The following is a 17,199-nucleotide window of genomic DNA, read 5'->3' as shown; positions in this document are numbered from 1 at the left end:
GCCGGCAGAGCACCGAGGAACTGGAACACTGGGTATGGCTGAGGAGAGGTTGGGGGGCTGAACGGGAAATCTAGAGGGAGGAAGGGTTGGAATCTCCAACTCTTGAGGTCTGGGAGGGAAGGAGCTTAGTACTGTGACTTCTGGAGCTGAGGGAGGAGGGGTTGGGGTCCTGGGCTCCTGGGTCAGAGGGAGAAGGGGCCTGGGATCCTGGACCCCAGGGTCTGAGGGAGGAGGGGCTGGGGGCCTGGACCCCTGGGTCTGAGGGAGGAGGGGCTGGGGGCCTGGGCTCCTGGGTCAGAGGGAGAAGGGGCCTGGGGGCCTGGACCCCCGGGTCTGAAGGAGGAGGGGCTGGGGGTCTGGATCCCTGGGTCTGAGGGAGGAGGGGGATGGAGGCCTGGATTTGAGGTCTGAGGATGAAGGGGCTGGGGGCTGAATTCTTAAGTTGTTTTTTTTTTTTTTTTGGAAGGAGAAATTCAGAGCGTGGGTTTTTGTGGGAGGAGGGGGCTGCCAGTAACCCGGAATGGGAGACAAGCCCGTCTTCTGGGTCCCAGCTTCTGAGGGCGGGGCGCCCCGCCCGCTGACTGCCCCCTGCGAGGTCCAGATTCCGGGAAGGCAGGTTTGGGAGGCGCTTTGACCTGGTTTCCCCTTCCCCTGGGGGCGACGGGACCGGCCCAAGCAGAGCCCAAGAGCCTTGCTGCAATAGGGCTGAGGGAGACAGACCTAGGCAGGACCTACTCCGGGCTTGTGGGGAATTGCAACGCAGCGGCCGTGTTCCCTCTCAGCCGTCCATCGCCCACCCGATGCTCATCTTTTATCCTACAAAACCGGCAGAAGGAAGGCCGGACTCTGCACATTTAATGGAAAATTGTCCCTTAGATTGGCGGGGACTGAGCGCCTCTCCCAACTTCTCTCCTCTCGGTCGGTCCCCGCCAGGATGAACACCCTGGACATGCCCAGGAAGGGGCCACGGTGCGGGATGGTGGGAGCGGGCAGAGACTGACCCACTGCCTGAGTTCCACGTGGGGAAGGGACCCTGCAGTAAGGCGGGGTCGCTGACGAAGGAGGTGGGGCCGTAAGGGGAAGTCTCACTGGACAAAGCTCTGGAGGGAGACGCTGTTTATTAATTGACTTATTTATCGGGGGCTGTGCTGGGTTCTCCTTGCTGCCTGGGCTTTTCTCCTGTTGTGGAGCCCCGGCTCTCGGCGCCCCAGCTTCTGTAGCCGCGGCGGGCGCGGCGGGCTCAGCAGTTGCAGCCCCTGGACTCCAGTGCGCAGTTGCAGCCCCTGGACTCCAGTGCGCAGGCGCAGAGCGCAGGCGCAGTAGCTGTGGCGCCGGGATTTAGTTAATCCCGGGCACGTGGGATTCTTCTTCCCAGACCAGGGATCGAACCCGCGTCTCCCGCATTGGCAGGCAGATTCTCTACCACCGAGCCACCAGGGAAGCACCTGAAGCTCTTGAGTGGCTGTCTTTCCCGAGGCAGACCGCAGGGGACGCTATTCTATGGGGTTGGTGCCAGTTCCCGGTGACTCAGAGATGCGGCCAAGAGGGCCGGAGGTGTCTCCCTGCTCCTTTCAACTGGGGGGCAGCTATACAGTTCACGGGGAACCCCGGGTCTGAATATCCAGAAACTGGGAACTTGAATATCCAAAAGGCGTCTTCAGGCCAGCAGAGGCCAGGGCGAAGACCGCTGAGACTGGAGTCTTGCAAATCCGCCTGCCCTGCCCCACCCTCCTCTCCTGGCCGTCCAAGGAGCGAGGGCTCAGTTGTCCTCCATGGTTTCTTGAATCCAGTCCAGGTAGTGGCACACGCTTGTATAGACGGCAGGGCGCCGGGGCCTGGAGCAGGGTTCCGAGCCCCCGGACACCACACCGGCCAGGGTCCCGTTGCAAACCAGGGGGCCCCCGGAGTCACCCTGCACGCGGAACAATAGCAGAGAAACTGTTAGGCCGGTCTACTCAGTACCTGACACAAGGCATTTTCTCCCTCGGAGGAAGCTTCCAGTTCCCTTCTCCTCCAGTACCCAGGCGGCCGGGTCTCCAGTCCCTCCTCCCTCAGTCCACCAGTGCGGGCTCAGTCATGTCCAGCTGCTTTGTGACCCCATGGACTGTAGCCCGCCAGACTCCTCTGTCCATGGAATTTTCCCAGCAAGAATACTGGAGCCGGTTGCCATTTCCTCCTGCAGGGAATCTTCCCAACCCAGGGATGGAACCCACGTCTCCTGTGTCTCCTGCATTGGCAGGCAGATTCTTTACCGCTGACCCACCCGGAAAGGTCATAGACTCAGGAGTAAAAATCTCTTGGCCCCCACCTCCCCCTAGGACCTAGCATCGTGGATCCTAACCCCTCTTCCCCCAGGACATAGAGTCCAACCCCCAATCCCCTCCTCTTTTAGGTCTAGGAATCCTGGCAGGACTGGTCACCCCCCACTGCCCTTCCCAGGATGCAGGTATCCCAGATCCTTCCATGCTCTGTTCTAGGAAGTCTGGGGCTCCAACTCCTTTCTCCCCCAGGACCCTGGAGTTGCTGCAGGATACCCACCCCCGTCCTTCCCAGAGCACGGCTCACCTGGCAGGAGCCCCGGCCCCCCTCCCACAGGCCGGCACAGAGCATGCTGTCGGAGATGTGGCCTGGATATGCCCGACGGCAGAGTCGGGGCTCCAGGATGCTGATGTTGGCACACTGCAGCGTCAATGGGTACTCCACTGTTGGGAAAGCAGGTCCATGAAAGGTCAGCAGCTGTCTCCATCGCAACTCAGCACCGGCCCCCTCCCCCCGCTTTCTGAAGGCGGACCCACTGCACCACAGCATGGGACTCTCCAAGACAGGAACAAGTGACAAAGCAACAGAATCATAGCGTGGAGGAGAAACGGATGGAGACGAAGGGGAGAGGGCCGAAGAGCGAGAAGGAAAGAAAGATGCAGAGAGCCAAGAGACGAGAAGAGATATGTATAAAGCTCACACAGAGAACAAGAGGGACCATGATGGGAAGACAGAAACCACTGAAGGCGAGAGAGAATTCCCAGAGGAGGCAATGAAGAAATGGGGAGAAACAGTCTCAGAGATGGCAATTCCCTGGTGGTCCAGTTGGCTAAGACTCCACATTCCCAATGCAGGGGGCCCAGGGTCGATCCCTGCAGGGAACTAGATCCTGCATGCTGCAACTACTGAAGGCCACGTGCTCTAGAGCCCATGCTCCGCCTGGATCAGCCACCACAGTTAGAAACCTGGGCACCACAGCTGCAGGGTAACTAACTCCCCACTCTCTGAAACCAGGGAACGCCCACATGCAGCGACAGAAACAAATATAATAAAAAAAAAATTTAAACAAAGAAAGAGACCAAGAGACATCCAGGGCAAAAGTACTGAGATCAAGGGGAAGAGACATTTGCAGTGAGATGGCTGTGGACAGAGTCTGAGACAAAGCTGTGGAGAGACTAGCGATGGGGAAGTGGAGGAGGGGCTGTCTGGGGAAACAGCGGTCCTTGGGGGAGAAACGCAGTGAACCAAAGAACCCACGTGTTGTCTGAAGGGCACAGCCTCCACTGAACTCTGCCGAATTTTGCCCAACAGTGGTCGTTATTTCAGAAATACGGACCCAGCATGGTCAGTTTTGAATTTTTCAAGCAAATCAAGAAATTTGGCTTTTATATCACATTGCCCAGGTTTTAACTGTTGGCAGCCACAAACTGACGTTTTTGTTTTTGTTTATTTTCATGGCCCTTTGAAAGCCAGTACTGCCGTGGGAAGCCAAATTTGACTAATGGAAGTGCTGATTTCTGACTCTGAGTGACATAGACCTTATTTCAGTTCTGAGATGCACGTATTTTCACATGTAAACATCTCTGAAATCAGGATGTGCCTTCCATTAAATGAGGTCATACAGGGATGGATGGGGACTTCCCTGGTGGTCCAGTGGTTATGAATCCGTTTGCCACTGTAGGGAATGCGGGTTCGATCTCTGCTCTGGGAAGATTCCACTTGCTGCGGGGCAACTAAGCCCATGCACTAAACTTCTGAGCCGGCTTTCCAGAGCCTGCGAGCCGCAGTCACTGAGCCACGTCCCCCAGAGCCTGCGCTCCGCAACAAGAGAAGCCCGCACACCACAACTGGGGAGGAGCCCCAGCTTGCCACAACTAGAGAAAGCCCTGGCACGGCCACTAAAACCAAAAATAAATAAGAAGGAGTACAATTTTTTAAAAAAGAAGTGCAAAAAATTTCAAGCAAGCGTGTCCTTTCAGCTATAGGTACTTCCGTGTATTTTGTAAGAAAAGGATGGCTGAAACCTGTTTTTCTTTTTCTTGTTCTTAGTGGGTTGTAAGATAATGGTGCATCTTATCACTCATAGCATTCAGATCTGATGAAATATATGGATGCATAGACAGATGATAGACAGATAGAACACAGAGATGGAAAAGCAGAGACAGCAGAGAGGGGCCTTCAGACACCCGGCAAGAGACATCAGGGTGTCTGCGGCAGGCGAGGCTGTACCCTTAGGACTAGACACGGCGCCCCAGCCTGAGATGAGGCAGTGGGTGCCGGGGGAGACGCAGGTCTGGCTGAGGTTGAGGGGCTGCACGGCAGGGCCTAGACGCGCCTTCCAGGGCAGACGAACCAACATGATGTCATCGTTGTGGTCCTGGGCAGTGAGGTCCTGGTTGAACCCAGGGTGAGGGAAGAAGTCTGTGGCCCGGAACAGCTGCTCTGGACCCTCCCATTTCCAGAGGTGGTGCTCCCCGAGGCGGACCCACAGATATCTGTTGGACAGGTGTCAGAGGTCAAGGTGGGAGAAGGCGAGGTGACTTCTCGGCCCTGATCCTCTTTATTCTGACTGTATGACTCTCCCCAAGCTACACACCCTCTCTGGGCCCTTGTCACCTGTACGTGGCCCACAGGGCTGTGTGACTTTAAGCAAGGCACACTCCCTCTCTGGGCCCCTGCCTCCCACTCCATCCCTTTGTCTGCCTCTACCTTCCTAGCTCTTCCCCAAAGCTCACACCTCTTCCTAGCCCCATATCAAGCAAACCACCTTCCTCTCTGCCCCACCTGGAGCCTCAGTGGTGACCTGGGTCCCCTGGAACCATGGAGGCAGGTGAGGCCTCCACCCACCACCCAGCGACAGCCCCACAACCTGCACCCACAGGTCTGGTGGCTTCTGTGGGGAGTGGCGCTGTGTGTTTTCGTGTGTGTGTGGAAAGGGTGGGATATGGAAAATCCCCAAGCGAGGATCATTTGTGGCCTCAGACTTTTCCTGTCTGCTACATCCCTCATCTCTCAATGCACTTCTTCCAGAAATCCAGTCTCAAACCCTCTCCCTGCAGTGGCAGAACCCACTTGCTCTGCTCTTGGGTCATGCCCTGGACAGCCAGGGACCCTTAGGGTGTCTCCATGTCCACCCCCAACCCCTGGCCTCTGGCATTAGGGGCCAGGCTGGTGACTGAGAACTCGGGCTTTGAGGACTGTAGGCATCAGCTCTGTCTTTCCCTCCGTCACACTGTTGCCTTGGTTTCTGTGTCTGGGAGATCAGTCCCAAGCCCACCCCGCAGCCCCGACTTTTCCCCGCTCCTGAACCCCCTGCACCTCCATGTTTCTGCTTCTCCCCTCTGTCTTTGGTATTGAAACGTGGCCGTTGTTTTCCGAGCCTGATGTACAGGCTGAGCTAAAAGAGGCTCCAGCATGGAGTGGTGTATGATGGGAAATTCTCACAGAGCAGCCTGGGCAGCCCCTCTGCTTCTAGAGGAAAAATATCCAGCAGGAGTCATGGCCCCCTTTCCCAGATAATATAAAAAGGATTTCTGCCTCAGGTAGATTCTAGAATTCTATTAGAATGCCCAGAATCTAAGATTCTAAAATTCTAAGGTTTTAATACCTTGGAAACCCACAATTTTAGAATTCTATGAGGCTCAAGCTTTAGTATCTTGAGAATTTGAGATTCTAATGTTTTTTATTTCCCTGAAACAAAAAGTCTAGGATTTTTAAATTATCTGAATTAAATCTAGGACATAAAAACCTAGGGTTCTAATATTTTGGGACAGTAAAACTAGAATTTCATCATTCTAGAAATCTAGAAATCTTTGATTTTTAGAAATGTAAGAATTTAGGTTTCAAATAGTTTGAAACTCTCGAATTCTCTTGGTTAACAGTTTGGGAATTTTAGAAATCCTGAATGGTAGTATGCAGGAATAGTAAATCCACCAGATTCTAGACATGTATGAACATAATCTAGAATTCTCTTGGTTCAAGATTGCAGAATTCTACAAACCACAGTATTCTGGGGCACTGTAATTCAGAAATCCTCGAACTCTGAGCTTCTCTACTCAATGAGCCTGGCGAGAGCACTTTGAATCTGAGGCCCTAGGGTTGCACTGACACAGTGAGCGCTTAACTGTGGCTAGTCCGAATGGAGAAGCAACGTACTTGCAAAGTGCAAGCCTGGTCTCAAAGGTTCAGTATTTTCAAAAAGACTAAACTTTGTCATTCATAAGTATTTAAAGTTGATTACATGTTGAGATAACATTTTGATGTATGGCAAGTTAAATCTGTTATTAAAGTTAATTTTACTCATTTTTTTTTTTTTTGCCTTTTTGGTGTGTCTGCTAGAAAACTTCAACTTCCTTACGTGGTTAGGGTTCTATTTCCATTGGATAGTGCTGCTGTAGACTACTCAAATTCTACCTGTCCCTGAATCTACGTTTCTCCAATTCAGCAACATGACTAATGTAATTACTTACTTAACATTAGTGTAAAATCTCCTAGATGCAAGATTTTAGGAATGTACAGCTCTGGATTTTTCCAGGTCAGAGTCTGGGCATCTAGGAGTCTGAGTGAGTGAAGATGATCAGTAATGTCCGACTCTACGACCCCATGGACTGTAGCCCACCAGGCTTCTCTCTCTGTGGAATTTTCCAGCAAGAATACTGGAGTGAGTTGCCTTCCCTTCTCCAGGGGATCTTCCCCACCCAGGGATCGAACCAGGTCTCCTGCTTTGCAGGCAGATTCTTTACGGTGTGAGCCACCAGGGAAGCTCATCTAAGAGTCGAAGTTTTAAAATCTACACCCTGAGGACCAGCTTCTTTAGGATGCTAGAATTTAGAGAGTCAACTCTGTCATTCTAGGAGTTAAACCCAGGGGAACAGAAATGGAGGCTCGGCCCTTCCCGCCCATGGCTCCCTCCCTCCTCTACAGACATCCCCAGCCCTCTCTCTCTTTCCTGACCTCCAGCCCCCTCCGGGTCACTCACCGTTTGCGGCAGTGGGCAGCTGTGAGCAGCCAGCGGTCACTGATGAGGGTCGCCCCGCAGAAGAGGTGGGTGAGGTGGAACAGCCCAGCCTGCCAGGGCTGCGAGTTGGGGCGACATTCCTTGGCCCCGATGGCTCGGGTGTCTGCCCAGCCCTGCCCTGGGGTGGGGATGGGAGGCAGAGGGTTATTGGAGAGCCAGGTGGGAGGGCTCAGGGAGAGGCGCTGGACAGAGGGCTTGATGGAAGGGTCTGGGGTGGGGGGTGCCACGGAGGGGAGCATGACGGCGGGGACCTCACCTTCCAGGAGCGAAAGCAGGGCACAGAGGAATCCCAGCCTCATGGCCTCTGGGGTGCCTGGATCTTCGAGCCTGTGTTCAGTGTCCCTGCTTCTTTATGGTAAGCCATGCTATTTTCCTCCTTGGGGCCGCCCCATGATTAATCTGGGTTGGGACATGTCCCGGGAAGGAGGGGGAAGCCCAGGGGCCTTGACTGGGGACCGTGGGGAGGCAGACCGCACCGGTAGACCCTTTGTCAGAATGAGCCAGGGGCCAGCAGCATCAGGGGTCTGGCGCAATGGGGAAGGGGCCCTGGGTGAGACCGTCCTTCTCAGGTGGGCTCTCCGGAGAGCACAGCCCTGATTCACCCTGACTTGGGGTGGCAGCATCAGGTTACAGGATATTCTGTGGCCTGGAGGAGGAAGAGAGAAAGGAGGAAGATCCCTAAGGCGGAGTCCTAGGGTGGAAACAAGTTCATTTTGAATGAAGTTGCAGTGGGCTGGGACCAATGCACTGGGCAGGCTGGAGCGTTACCTAGCAAGACCTCTGGGGAATCAGGCTAGGAGTGGGAGAAAGAATCAGGACTCAGACGGGAGAAAGCAAACCAGCCGGCACGATGGGGGTGAGGTAGGGAAAGAGGGAGAAAGAAAAAAAAAAAAAAAACCAGGGAGACAAAGATACTGAAGGATGCAGCGAGAAAAAGAAAAAGAGACAGAAACGCTGTCTGGAGTGGCAGAGGCTACAAGGGAGCTGCACACCCACAGAGCCCTCCCTGGCACGGGGACTTGGGATGAAGGCCCCTCCCAGGAGGCTGGGAGATATGACCCCATCTGGGTTAACCTACTCTTGTCATAACCTACTTCCTTTTCCACATCTCTACCACCCCAAGATCCAGGTGCCCAACCTAGCTGGTACTAAGCACTTTTCCCATTAATACCACCAGATCTTGGCTAAGTCCTGAGAACATGGTCTTGTTTCTTTTCCACCCATCTCCTTCTTTCCAGTGTCCTTTGTATCACCCCATCTGCCCTGCCTCTCTCCACATCCTTCCTTCTCACCAGATGAGCAGTCCCTTGAGGGCCAAGCCCAGATCTGACTCATCTCTGTGTTCCTCGCATCACCCTGTTCAAGGGTGGGCTCATGGGAGGCCTCAGGAGATGTTAATTGAATGAGTGAATGTCTTTCTCCATATCCTTCTTAGCAGTGAACTCCTACTCATCCTTCACAACCCAACCTAAATGCCCCCTCCTCCAGGAAGTCTCTGATCCCTCCAGGCAGAGTACATCTTTTCCACACTGGGCACTTCCACCCTGGCCCTTCTACTTTCTCTTGCTATAAGACTGATTGTCAAGCTGGGTCTGGGCTCCCTTGAATGTGTACACCTCACAATGATGTAGTGGTTTGGAGCATGGTCTGTGGAACTGGACCATTTGGGTCCAAACCTCAGTGCTGGTAATTATTAAGTGTGTGATCTTGGGCAAGTCACTGAACCTCTCTCAGTTGCTCCATCTACTGAGTAGTAATAATAACTGGGGTTGTGGGAGGATGAACACGTATGAAGCACAACAGTGGTAGGCATTCAATAAACAAGCCTATCCCCCTTCTACAGAGCCCTGCACTGCTTCCATCATAATACAGATCATCCACGACTGCAGTTGCCTTATATTCTCTGCAGACTAGGAGGTCCTTGAGACCAGAGACTGAATACCCACTCTGTGCTAAGTGCCATGCTAACTGCTTTATAGAATATTTTGATAGCTAGCTTTTTTTGACTATTTACTCTTTTCTGGCAGTTGGGTCAATGTTTCACGTAAGTTTTCTCACTACATTCTCACAAGAGTCTAACTATTCTCTATTTCACAGTGGAGATAGCTGAGGTAGAGATGGCATTCAAGTATTTTGCTCAAGTCACACAGTGAGTTACAGAAATATATTTCCTCCTCTACCTGGTGAACTCCTACTTATCCTTTAAAACCCCATGCATATGTCCCCTCATCTGAGAAGCCTTCCCTGATTCCTTCAGAAGGAGTCTTCAGGCCCTCTTGGGGAACCCTGGGCCTTCTTCTGTTACAGCATTGATCATTTTGTGTTACTTGTTAATCTGGCAATGCGTCGAATGCCTTCTATGTGTCAGGCATCAGTCTAGGTACTGAGAAAACCACAATGAATAAATCAGAGTCCCTGCCCGAATTGACTGGGTGATGGGAAGGAGGCAGGCCATTATGGAGTAAACCGATACTGAGATCATTTTTGCTATAACAAGTGCTGCAAAAGGAATAAACAGAGCGATGGATTAGTGACCAGTGCGGAGGAGCACAGTGGGAGAAGCTTTCAGCCGGGGAAATCCTGGAAGGCCTCCTTGAGGAAGTGACTTTGAATAGGGACCTGAATGACAAGAATGTAACCCTTGCCTGTCTCCTGGACCAGATTAGCAGCTCCTTGAGGGTAGAGCCTAATCTGATTCATCTCCAGGACCTGGCATGGCACACAGCTCAATAAACACTTATGATGTGACTAAAGGAATGGGTGAATTGCCTTTAAAAATGAATCGAGTTTTCGCGTTCCCACCTACTTCACTCTGATTCTTGCATAATAAGCTCAGCTGATATGCCTCATTGGCGTTTCCTGGGTGTGCTAACAGGGGTGGGGAAGCAGGGGAAGAGAGCTGTGCAGACTGCTCAAACGCTGTGCCCCAGTCTTCCGTGGGCTCTGTGGCGGGGCAGGGACCTTGTGGTCACCACTGTGTTCCCAGCACACAGTAGTGAGCCTGCCATACAACTGGTGCTCAATAAATTGATGTTGGAAAGAGAAAACCAAATAACCTGTGCAGGTTAGAAAATTTCTATTGTGCATGTGTTCCACTTGCGTTACCATTCTAACAACCAGGCTCAGTGGAGGAGACACCCAGGCTTCTGTTAGCTTTGCTTGGATTCTGTGTGCTTGGTTATGTCCAACTCTCTGTGGCCCCATGGACTATAGTGTGCTAGGCTCCTCTGTCTGTGGGATTTCTCAGGCAAGAATATTGGAGTGAGTTGCCATCTCCTCCTCCAGGGGATCTTCCCAACCCAGGAATGGAACCTGTGTCTCCTGCATTGGTAGGCAGATTCTTTACCACTAGCGCCACCTGTGAAGTCCCATTTAGCCCCTAGCATGGGAATATTTACACCGAGACAGTTTCAGGGAGAGGTCAAGAACCCCCTCGTCCCAAATTTTTAGGACAAAAAAGCTCAAAGCCAATTTAGGGGAGTGGAGGGGATGGAGTTGGAGTGTCTGGTTGTCAGATCGGCCAATGAGAATGGAGATGTGGTAGAGATGGAATTGGATGGGGATGGATCTAACCAAGAAACCAAAACATTTTCCTTAAATTTCAGAGAGCTTCTTTGCGTACACTTAGCAACTGAGGTAGGGCGAGGTCCTCTGGTCTCAGAGGCTAAGACGCCTGTAAGGTGAGGTCCCTCGAGTTTCGGTGGCCGCAGCAAGGCACAGAAGGTACCAGATGACTCAGAGACAGCCCAGTTCCTGGGACAGGAGGAACAGGTGTTGGGTGGACCCCAACATGGGAAACGGTGGGAAGGAAGAAGGAAGTGGTTAACAGGTGCCCTACAGAACTTGACAGGAAGAAATGTGATTCTCCCATCAGCCTTGATGGACGGGGCTGGGAATGCAAGGGGTGGTTAGGATTAGAGGCTACCCCTGCGCTTTTCTCCCCAGGTCACAAAAATCACACACACACACCCCCACCAGGACCTGGTGCCGTTTAGTCGGAGTTCACCATCCACCATGTTAATACTTGACGTGGCAATTTCCATAACAATCTACACGCACATGTTATAGTCTCCTCATGACACGTTTTATGAGGTAAGCATGTCATCGTTCTGGTTTTCCAAGTGAGGCTAAACTGAGGCTCAGAGAAGGTACTTGGCTTGCCCAAGGTCACACAGCAGGCAGTGGTGAAGAAGCCCAGGTCGGGTGATGGATAACTTCTCTCAGAGACTAGTGACTACCAGCTTCATTTCTCATGAACAGAACTTGGCCAGCGCTGTCTGCATCTTGGCTGCAGTACAGGCAGAGAGCAGAGGTGGGCAGGGGGGTGTCAGGAAAGAGGAGAGATGTTAGCAGGTGTGCATGGGTGGCAGAAATTAGAGTGGGGCAGGGGGTGAGCCCAGCCCAGCTGAAGGAAGGAGCGGAGGTCGGAGGAAGAGGGCAGGTGGAGAAGGAGCTGCAGGGCATCTCCTGTGTCAGTTGGAGCGGATGGTCTTCTCTATCCAAGAGCGGTACTTGCAGATCTGAGTGTAGACGGCTGGATGCTGGGCGGAGCCGCAGGGGTAAACGCCCCACGAAAGGATGCCCTGCAGGGTCTCGTCACAGACCAGAGGGCCACCAGAGTCACTCTGGGAGTGGAAGGAAGGAGAGATCAAATAAATACACCAACGGACGGAAAGGCTGCCACTTGGGGGTCTCCGGTACTGATGAGGAAGGGAGGGGTCGGGTAGGCCTGGAGCTGGGTTGGGATAAAGCTGAGGTTGGGGTGGGGTTGAGGTGGGATGGAGTGGGGATGAAGTTGGAGATAGGATGGCGCTGAAACTGTCGTGTATGGTAGGTGAGGGATGGAACAGGCTCTAGAGATAAGGCTGGGGTCGGGCTTTAGGAGGGTTTCCCAGGTGGCACTAGTGGTAAAGAACCCGCCTGCCAATGTGGGGTTCGATCCCTGGGTTGGGAAGATCCCCTGGAGGTGGGCATGGCAACCCCCTCTGGTATGAGAATCCCACGGACAGAGGAGCCAGGTGGGCTACAGTCCACAGGGTTGCAAAGAGTGGACACGACTGAAACAACAGGCAGGCGTTTAGGAATGGCTTGAGGATGGGGATGTGATTTAGGATGGGGTAGGAAGGGGTTGGGAGAAGAAAATGGTAACCGGCTCCAATATTCTTGCCTGGGAAACTGCATGAACAGAGGAGCCTGGAGGGCTACGGCCCGTGGGGTCGCACAGAGTCAGACACGACTGAGCAATGCATCCAGGATGGGGGAGACGGGCTGGGGCGTGGGCTTGAAGACAGGGTTGGGCATGAGAAGGTGGACACAAGGAAGTGGAGCTGAGCATGGGGGTGGTGTTGGGGTAGCAGTAGGACAGTGCTGGGCGAGGCGAGGACATTGGCCTGGGAGTGGGGGTGTCTGTTTTCCATTGCCTCCCTGTCCTGCTCCCGCCAGTCAGAGACCCTCCCTGGCCAGTCTGTACCTGGCAGGGGTCCTGGCCCTGGTCCAGTCCTGCACACATCATGTTGCTGGTGATCACACCGGGATAGAAGACTTCACACTCCTTAGGGCTCAGGATGGTGACCCTGGAGCAGCTCAGGCCCTTGTTGTACTTCACTAGTGGGAGGAAGCATCAGGTAACCCTGGGCCCCGGTCCCCCAACCCCTCAGGCCCCAGGAGCCCCTCCCAGGCCCCAGACTCCAACCTCTCCTCTGTCCAGGAGTCCCGGCCCTGCTTCCTCCTTCCCCAAGATCCAGGCCACCCCCAGGATCCCCGGCTCTTGCCTCTCCGGGAGGATGTGGTGGCCCAGCCGGCGATCTGGCACTGGTCCCCGGGCTGCGTGCAGCGGAATGGCAGGCGCAGGGGCCGCACTCGAGGTCCCGGCACCACGGGCCTGCCGAGCTTCAGCAGCATGAGGTCGTGCTCGTCCGTGCGCCTCGGCAGGATGGGGCCCGAGCCCTGCTGGTACTTGGGGTGGACAATAGGACGAGAGGTCCGGCGCAGCTGTTCGCCCTGCAGCAGCAGCAGGTGGTCATCCCCGACTCGAGCCCACAGGGGCCTGGGGAGGGAAGAGCCATAGAGGAGGCGAAACCTTCATCGGGACTGGGACTGAACCCTGAGTCCCTGGGAAGGGGGGTACAGGCATTGGGGTCGGGGTGGACTCGGGTCCTGGCAGGGGACGGGGCTGTGGCTGGGACTACAGGGTCTGAGGGAGAAGGGGCTGGGGGCCTAGATTCTTGGGTCTGATGGTGGAGGGGCTGGGACTCCTAGGTCTGAGGAAGTAGTATGTAGGGGAGAAGGGAGCTGGAGACCTGAGGTGGGGTCATGGGGAGGTGTGATCACGGGTTTGGGTCCCTAAGTTCTGCAGGATTTGAGGGCAGAGGGTCTCCAGGGGTAAACCTACTCCTTTCTTCCTCCTTCAGTGGGGGCTCACAAGGTGAATAGCTTCTTTTAGTTTTAAAGTCCTAATCACACTAGACCCCAACTTCTGTCTGCTGCACACAACTGTCTACACCTAAATGGAAAACCCTGAGGCTGGGAAAGATTGAGGGCAGGAGGAGAAAGGGGCAACAGAGGATGAGATGGTTGGATGGCATCACCAACTCAATGGACATGAGTTTGAGCAAACTCCAGGAGATAGTGAAGGACAGGGAAGCCTGGTATTCTGCAGTCCATGGGGTCACAAACAGTCCGACGTGACTTAGCGATTGAACAACAAAAACAAGGAAAATGGAACCCTAAGAGATTCGGCTGGGCAGTGGCTCTGGATGGGCCCAGAAACGCTGAGAAAGACCACACTGCCCCCTCGTGGCCACAGCACAACCTCATCTCTCCTTGTACAGGAAGCCCTCCAGGACTGCCTCCACGTGGAGCTGGCAGGTCCATACCCTCATGTGCTCCCGCCCTCCTGCCCCGTCCCCGGGGCCTGTCTCCCCAGCCACTCTATAGCGCCCCAGAGGAGCTCTCCTACTTATTGTTCCCGCAGTGTGCAGCGGTGAGCACCCAACTCCTGTCCACCAGGACGCCGGCACAGTGGAACGAGAGGCCATTGAAGAGGGACACCTGCCAGGGCTGCGAACCGTGAGCGCACGGGGCGCCGGAGGCCACGAAGTTGGAGCTTGTGTCGTTTGCGGGGAGCAGCAGAGCCTCCGAGACTGGAGAAAGAAAGCAGGTGGGGGTCAGAGCAGGCAGGACAGTATGGCAAACACTGGGTTTGGGATCCGAGTGGGGCCATAGGACGGGGCTTTTGGGGGGCTGCGCAGCCTGAACCCGACGGCGTGTGTGGGAATTGGGGGTCCCGAAGCAATCGAATGGAAGTGGGCGGAAAACGGCGTGAGAGGGGAAAGGAGACCTAAGGGGCCTCCCCTGGTGGTTCAGACAGAAAAGAACTCGCGTTCGCTCCCTGGGTCGGGAAAATCCCCTGGAGGACGCGATGGCATCCCAGTCCAGGATTCCTGCCTGAGAAATCCCGTGGACAGAGGAGCCTGGCGGGCTACAGTGCGTGATGACTGAGCGACTGACACTTTCCCTTTCACTTGCGAGGAGATCTAAGAGGCTGATTGTGGAGGAGTGAGGACGGAACCGAGTGCGGGAAGAGGTCAGGAATACAGGGGAGGAGGCGGGACTGTGGGGCGTGGCTAGCAGGGGCGTGGCGAAGGGCGGGCATAGAACGCTGCGCTGGGTGGGTGAAAGTTAGGGGTGGGAATAACGCTACCGCGCTAGCGGAAGGGGTGAGGGCAAAATCCTGCAAGGCAAGGCCTGGGATGGGGCCCCCCGTGTTGGTCCGGTGACTGAGACTCCACACTCCCAATGCAGAGGGTGTAGGAGTTCAGTCTCTGGAGGGAACTAGATTCCACAGGCTTCAACTAAGAGTTCGCCGGCAGCGACTAAAGATCCCGCACGCCAAAGCTAAAAAGATGCTGCTGTATGCTGCAACTAAGACCCGGCGCGCCAAATAAATAAATGCATATTAAAAAAGAATTTGGGATTAAAATAGGGCGGAGCAAGAAGGGGCGGGGAAGGGAAAGGGGAGGGCAAAGTGGGGTGGTGTGCTGATCCTAGCGGAGTGGAGAGGGTTGGGCTAGCTAGGGCGGAGTTACAAGAGAGGCTGGTCTGAGTTGGGGCCGGGCCTTTCCGGACCGCTGGGTGAGTGCTGGGGGTCCCAAGGGGAGGAGAAGTGCGCGGCAGGCTCGGTGATTAACAGCCCACTCTCCCATCGCCTCCCCTTCCCCCGCCCGCCGCCCGCCCCGCTCCCCGCCTCACCCCAGAATTGCGCCATCAGTAGCGGCAGCAGCAGCAGCTTCCCCAGGCCGCCTTGAGCGCCGGAGGCGGCCGAGAGGTGGAGATGTGCGGGTCTCATGGCCAGGACCTATGCTGGGGAGGAGCAGCGACGGGGGCAGTTCGAAACACTTGCCGGGTCCGAGACCCCCACCTTGCCTGCCCATCCGCGCATCCTGGGCCACCCCAACAGTAGGGGACCCGTTTAACCTGCGGCTGGCCGGCGCAGGGGTGGGTAGCCTGACGGTTCGGGCCTGAACCGCCAGTGATGGGCGCAATTACCCTAATGACGCCCCTCTGGCGTCCTCCTGCACTCCCCGTCCCACGCCCGAGGGCAGCGCCCTCCCGGCCCGGGCTGTCCCGGGCTGTCCCAGGTGCCAGCCTCTCGGCGCTTCAGGTTCCTGCCCTCCTTCATGTAAATGGGCTGGAGCTTCGAGGCTCAGAGGATAAAGAGGATAAAGAAGCTGAGTCTCCAACAAGTCTCCTACCCGCCACCCGAAGGTGCCCACCTGGGCTCTGGCGACCCACCCCCACCAAGGTGAGGAGCGTGCCGCTCACCTGGGAGCCGTCTAGGGGAAGACGTGCCTCAGCCCTGCCGTGTGGGCCACTGGACTCCTCTGCCAAGGGACCCCTGGGCAGGCCTCCCCTTTTAACCCCGAAGATCCTGTTTCCCCACCCTCCCCCCAGGGAGGTACCCACTCCCTTTCCCTCTCCCTAATTATGCCGTGGGTGAGGCTGGGCCCCAGATTCCTGCTCTGGGAGGGGCCCGGGAATACAGGCTTCTCCCAGTGCCTGAAACACCCTTTCTGAACTTGGATTTTGTGGGGTTTCCCCAGGTCCGGTGTTCCCAGAAGCCTTCTTAGGTGAGGAGAAAAGGGGGCCACATCCCCAGGAGTTTCCCAGGGGTCACTGGCATAGTGTTGGAGACAGATGACTGTAAGCAGAGAGAGAGGGAGATAAATAAACAGGGAAATGCATACCTAGAGTGACGTAATGAGAAAAGCCGGACCGCTGACCTGGAAAGAGGGAAGCAGAGATAAGACAGATGGAAGGAAAAAGAGTGGGCGCAAGAGACACACAAGGAAAAGAAAACACTGAGAGGCAGGTGCAGACACAGAGGGGTGCCCTGTGCCTGGGTGCGCATCCGTCCACAGCCAGAGCAGTGTCCTTGTGTGTCCCGGCCCCTGCGTGTAGGGGGAGGTTCCGCATCCTTGCAGTCACTTCCCATCCTTCCTGCCACCTGCGTGTCTCCAGGTGACACACGGGCCTGTGAGTCACAGGAGGCCAAAAGCTGCAAGGGGCATCACACGGCACTTCAGCCAACTCCCTCATTTTGGGCGAGGAATGGGAGGCTCAGAGAGAGCAGTGACTCACGGGAGGTCACACTGCAAGGCCCACTTAACCATCCAGAGGTCCCAGTTCCAGCTCTGGGCTCTTACTCCTCCTGCCAACTACCTCCCCTGCCAGGTGAGCAGAATGTGAGGAGAGATCTAGTTCTGGATTATTTATGACACATCTTCTCCAGCAAGAAGTGGGTTAATTCCAGAGGTTTGTCCAGCTCTTGTGCCATCCAGTTGAACTTTTGGCCATGATGGAGAGCCTCTGTATTAGCTATACAAGGTGGCAGCCACCAGCCGCATGTGGCTACAGAGGTTTTG

General features: G+C 55.0%; 2 protein-coding genes and 1 long non-coding RNA gene across 4 annotated transcripts; 1 reads left to right on the top strand and 2 right to left on the bottom strand.

The window, feature by feature from the left end:
- Positions 1–2: 2 nt before the first annotated feature.
- Positions 3–15,184, top strand: LOC129546515 (uncharacterized). Its single transcript, XR_016035978.1, has 6 exons — positions 3–32; positions 7,219–7,302; positions 7,540–7,631; positions 14,250–14,435; positions 14,810–14,861; positions 15,080–15,184. It is a non-coding gene; the product is annotated as an uncharacterized LOC129546515 (long non-coding RNA).
- KLK9 (kallikrein related peptidase 9) lies at positions 1,102–7,625 on the bottom strand. Its single transcript, XM_055411494.2, has 5 exons — positions 7,533–7,625; positions 7,238–7,394; positions 4,489–4,754; positions 2,566–2,702; positions 1,102–1,912 (listed from the first exon to the last, which is right to left on the bottom strand). The coding sequence occupies exons 1-5, from the start codon at positions 7,573–7,575 to the stop codon at positions 1,760–1,762; spliced, it is 756 nt and encodes a 251-aa protein (XP_055267469.1). The 5' UTR covers positions 7,576–7,625; the 3' UTR covers positions 1,102–1,759.
- Positions 11,234–16,544, bottom strand: KLK10 (kallikrein related peptidase 10). Of its 2 annotated transcripts, none has more exons than XM_055411483.2 (6): positions 16,522–16,544; positions 15,527–15,637; positions 14,235–14,418; positions 13,048–13,322; positions 12,747–12,880; positions 11,234–11,901 (listed from the first exon to the last, which is right to left on the bottom strand). In XM_055411483.2, exons 2-6 carry the CDS (start codon positions 15,621–15,623, stop codon positions 11,749–11,751), a joined length of 843 nt encoding a protein of 280 aa, XP_055267458.1. In that variant the 5' UTR covers positions 15,624–15,637; positions 16,522–16,544; the 3' UTR covers positions 11,234–11,748. The 2 variants fall into 2 exon arrangements, with proteins under 2 accessions (XP_055267458.1, XP_055267457.1); XM_055411482.2 differs by lacking the exon at positions 16,522–16,544 and adding an exon at positions 16,100–16,235.
- Positions 16,545–17,199: the final 655 nt, after the last annotated feature.

Source organism: Moschus berezovskii, chromosome 22, assembly GCF_049115385.1.
Source record: "Moschus berezovskii isolate FMDL1 chromosome 22, NW_MosBer_1.0, whole genome shotgun sequence".
NCBI classification, from domain to species: domain Eukaryota; kingdom Metazoa; phylum Chordata; class Mammalia; order Artiodactyla; family Moschidae; genus Moschus; species Moschus berezovskii.
The sequence above is the reverse complement of the archived record's forward strand: the minus strand, read 5'-3'. Positions and strand labels throughout refer to the sequence as shown.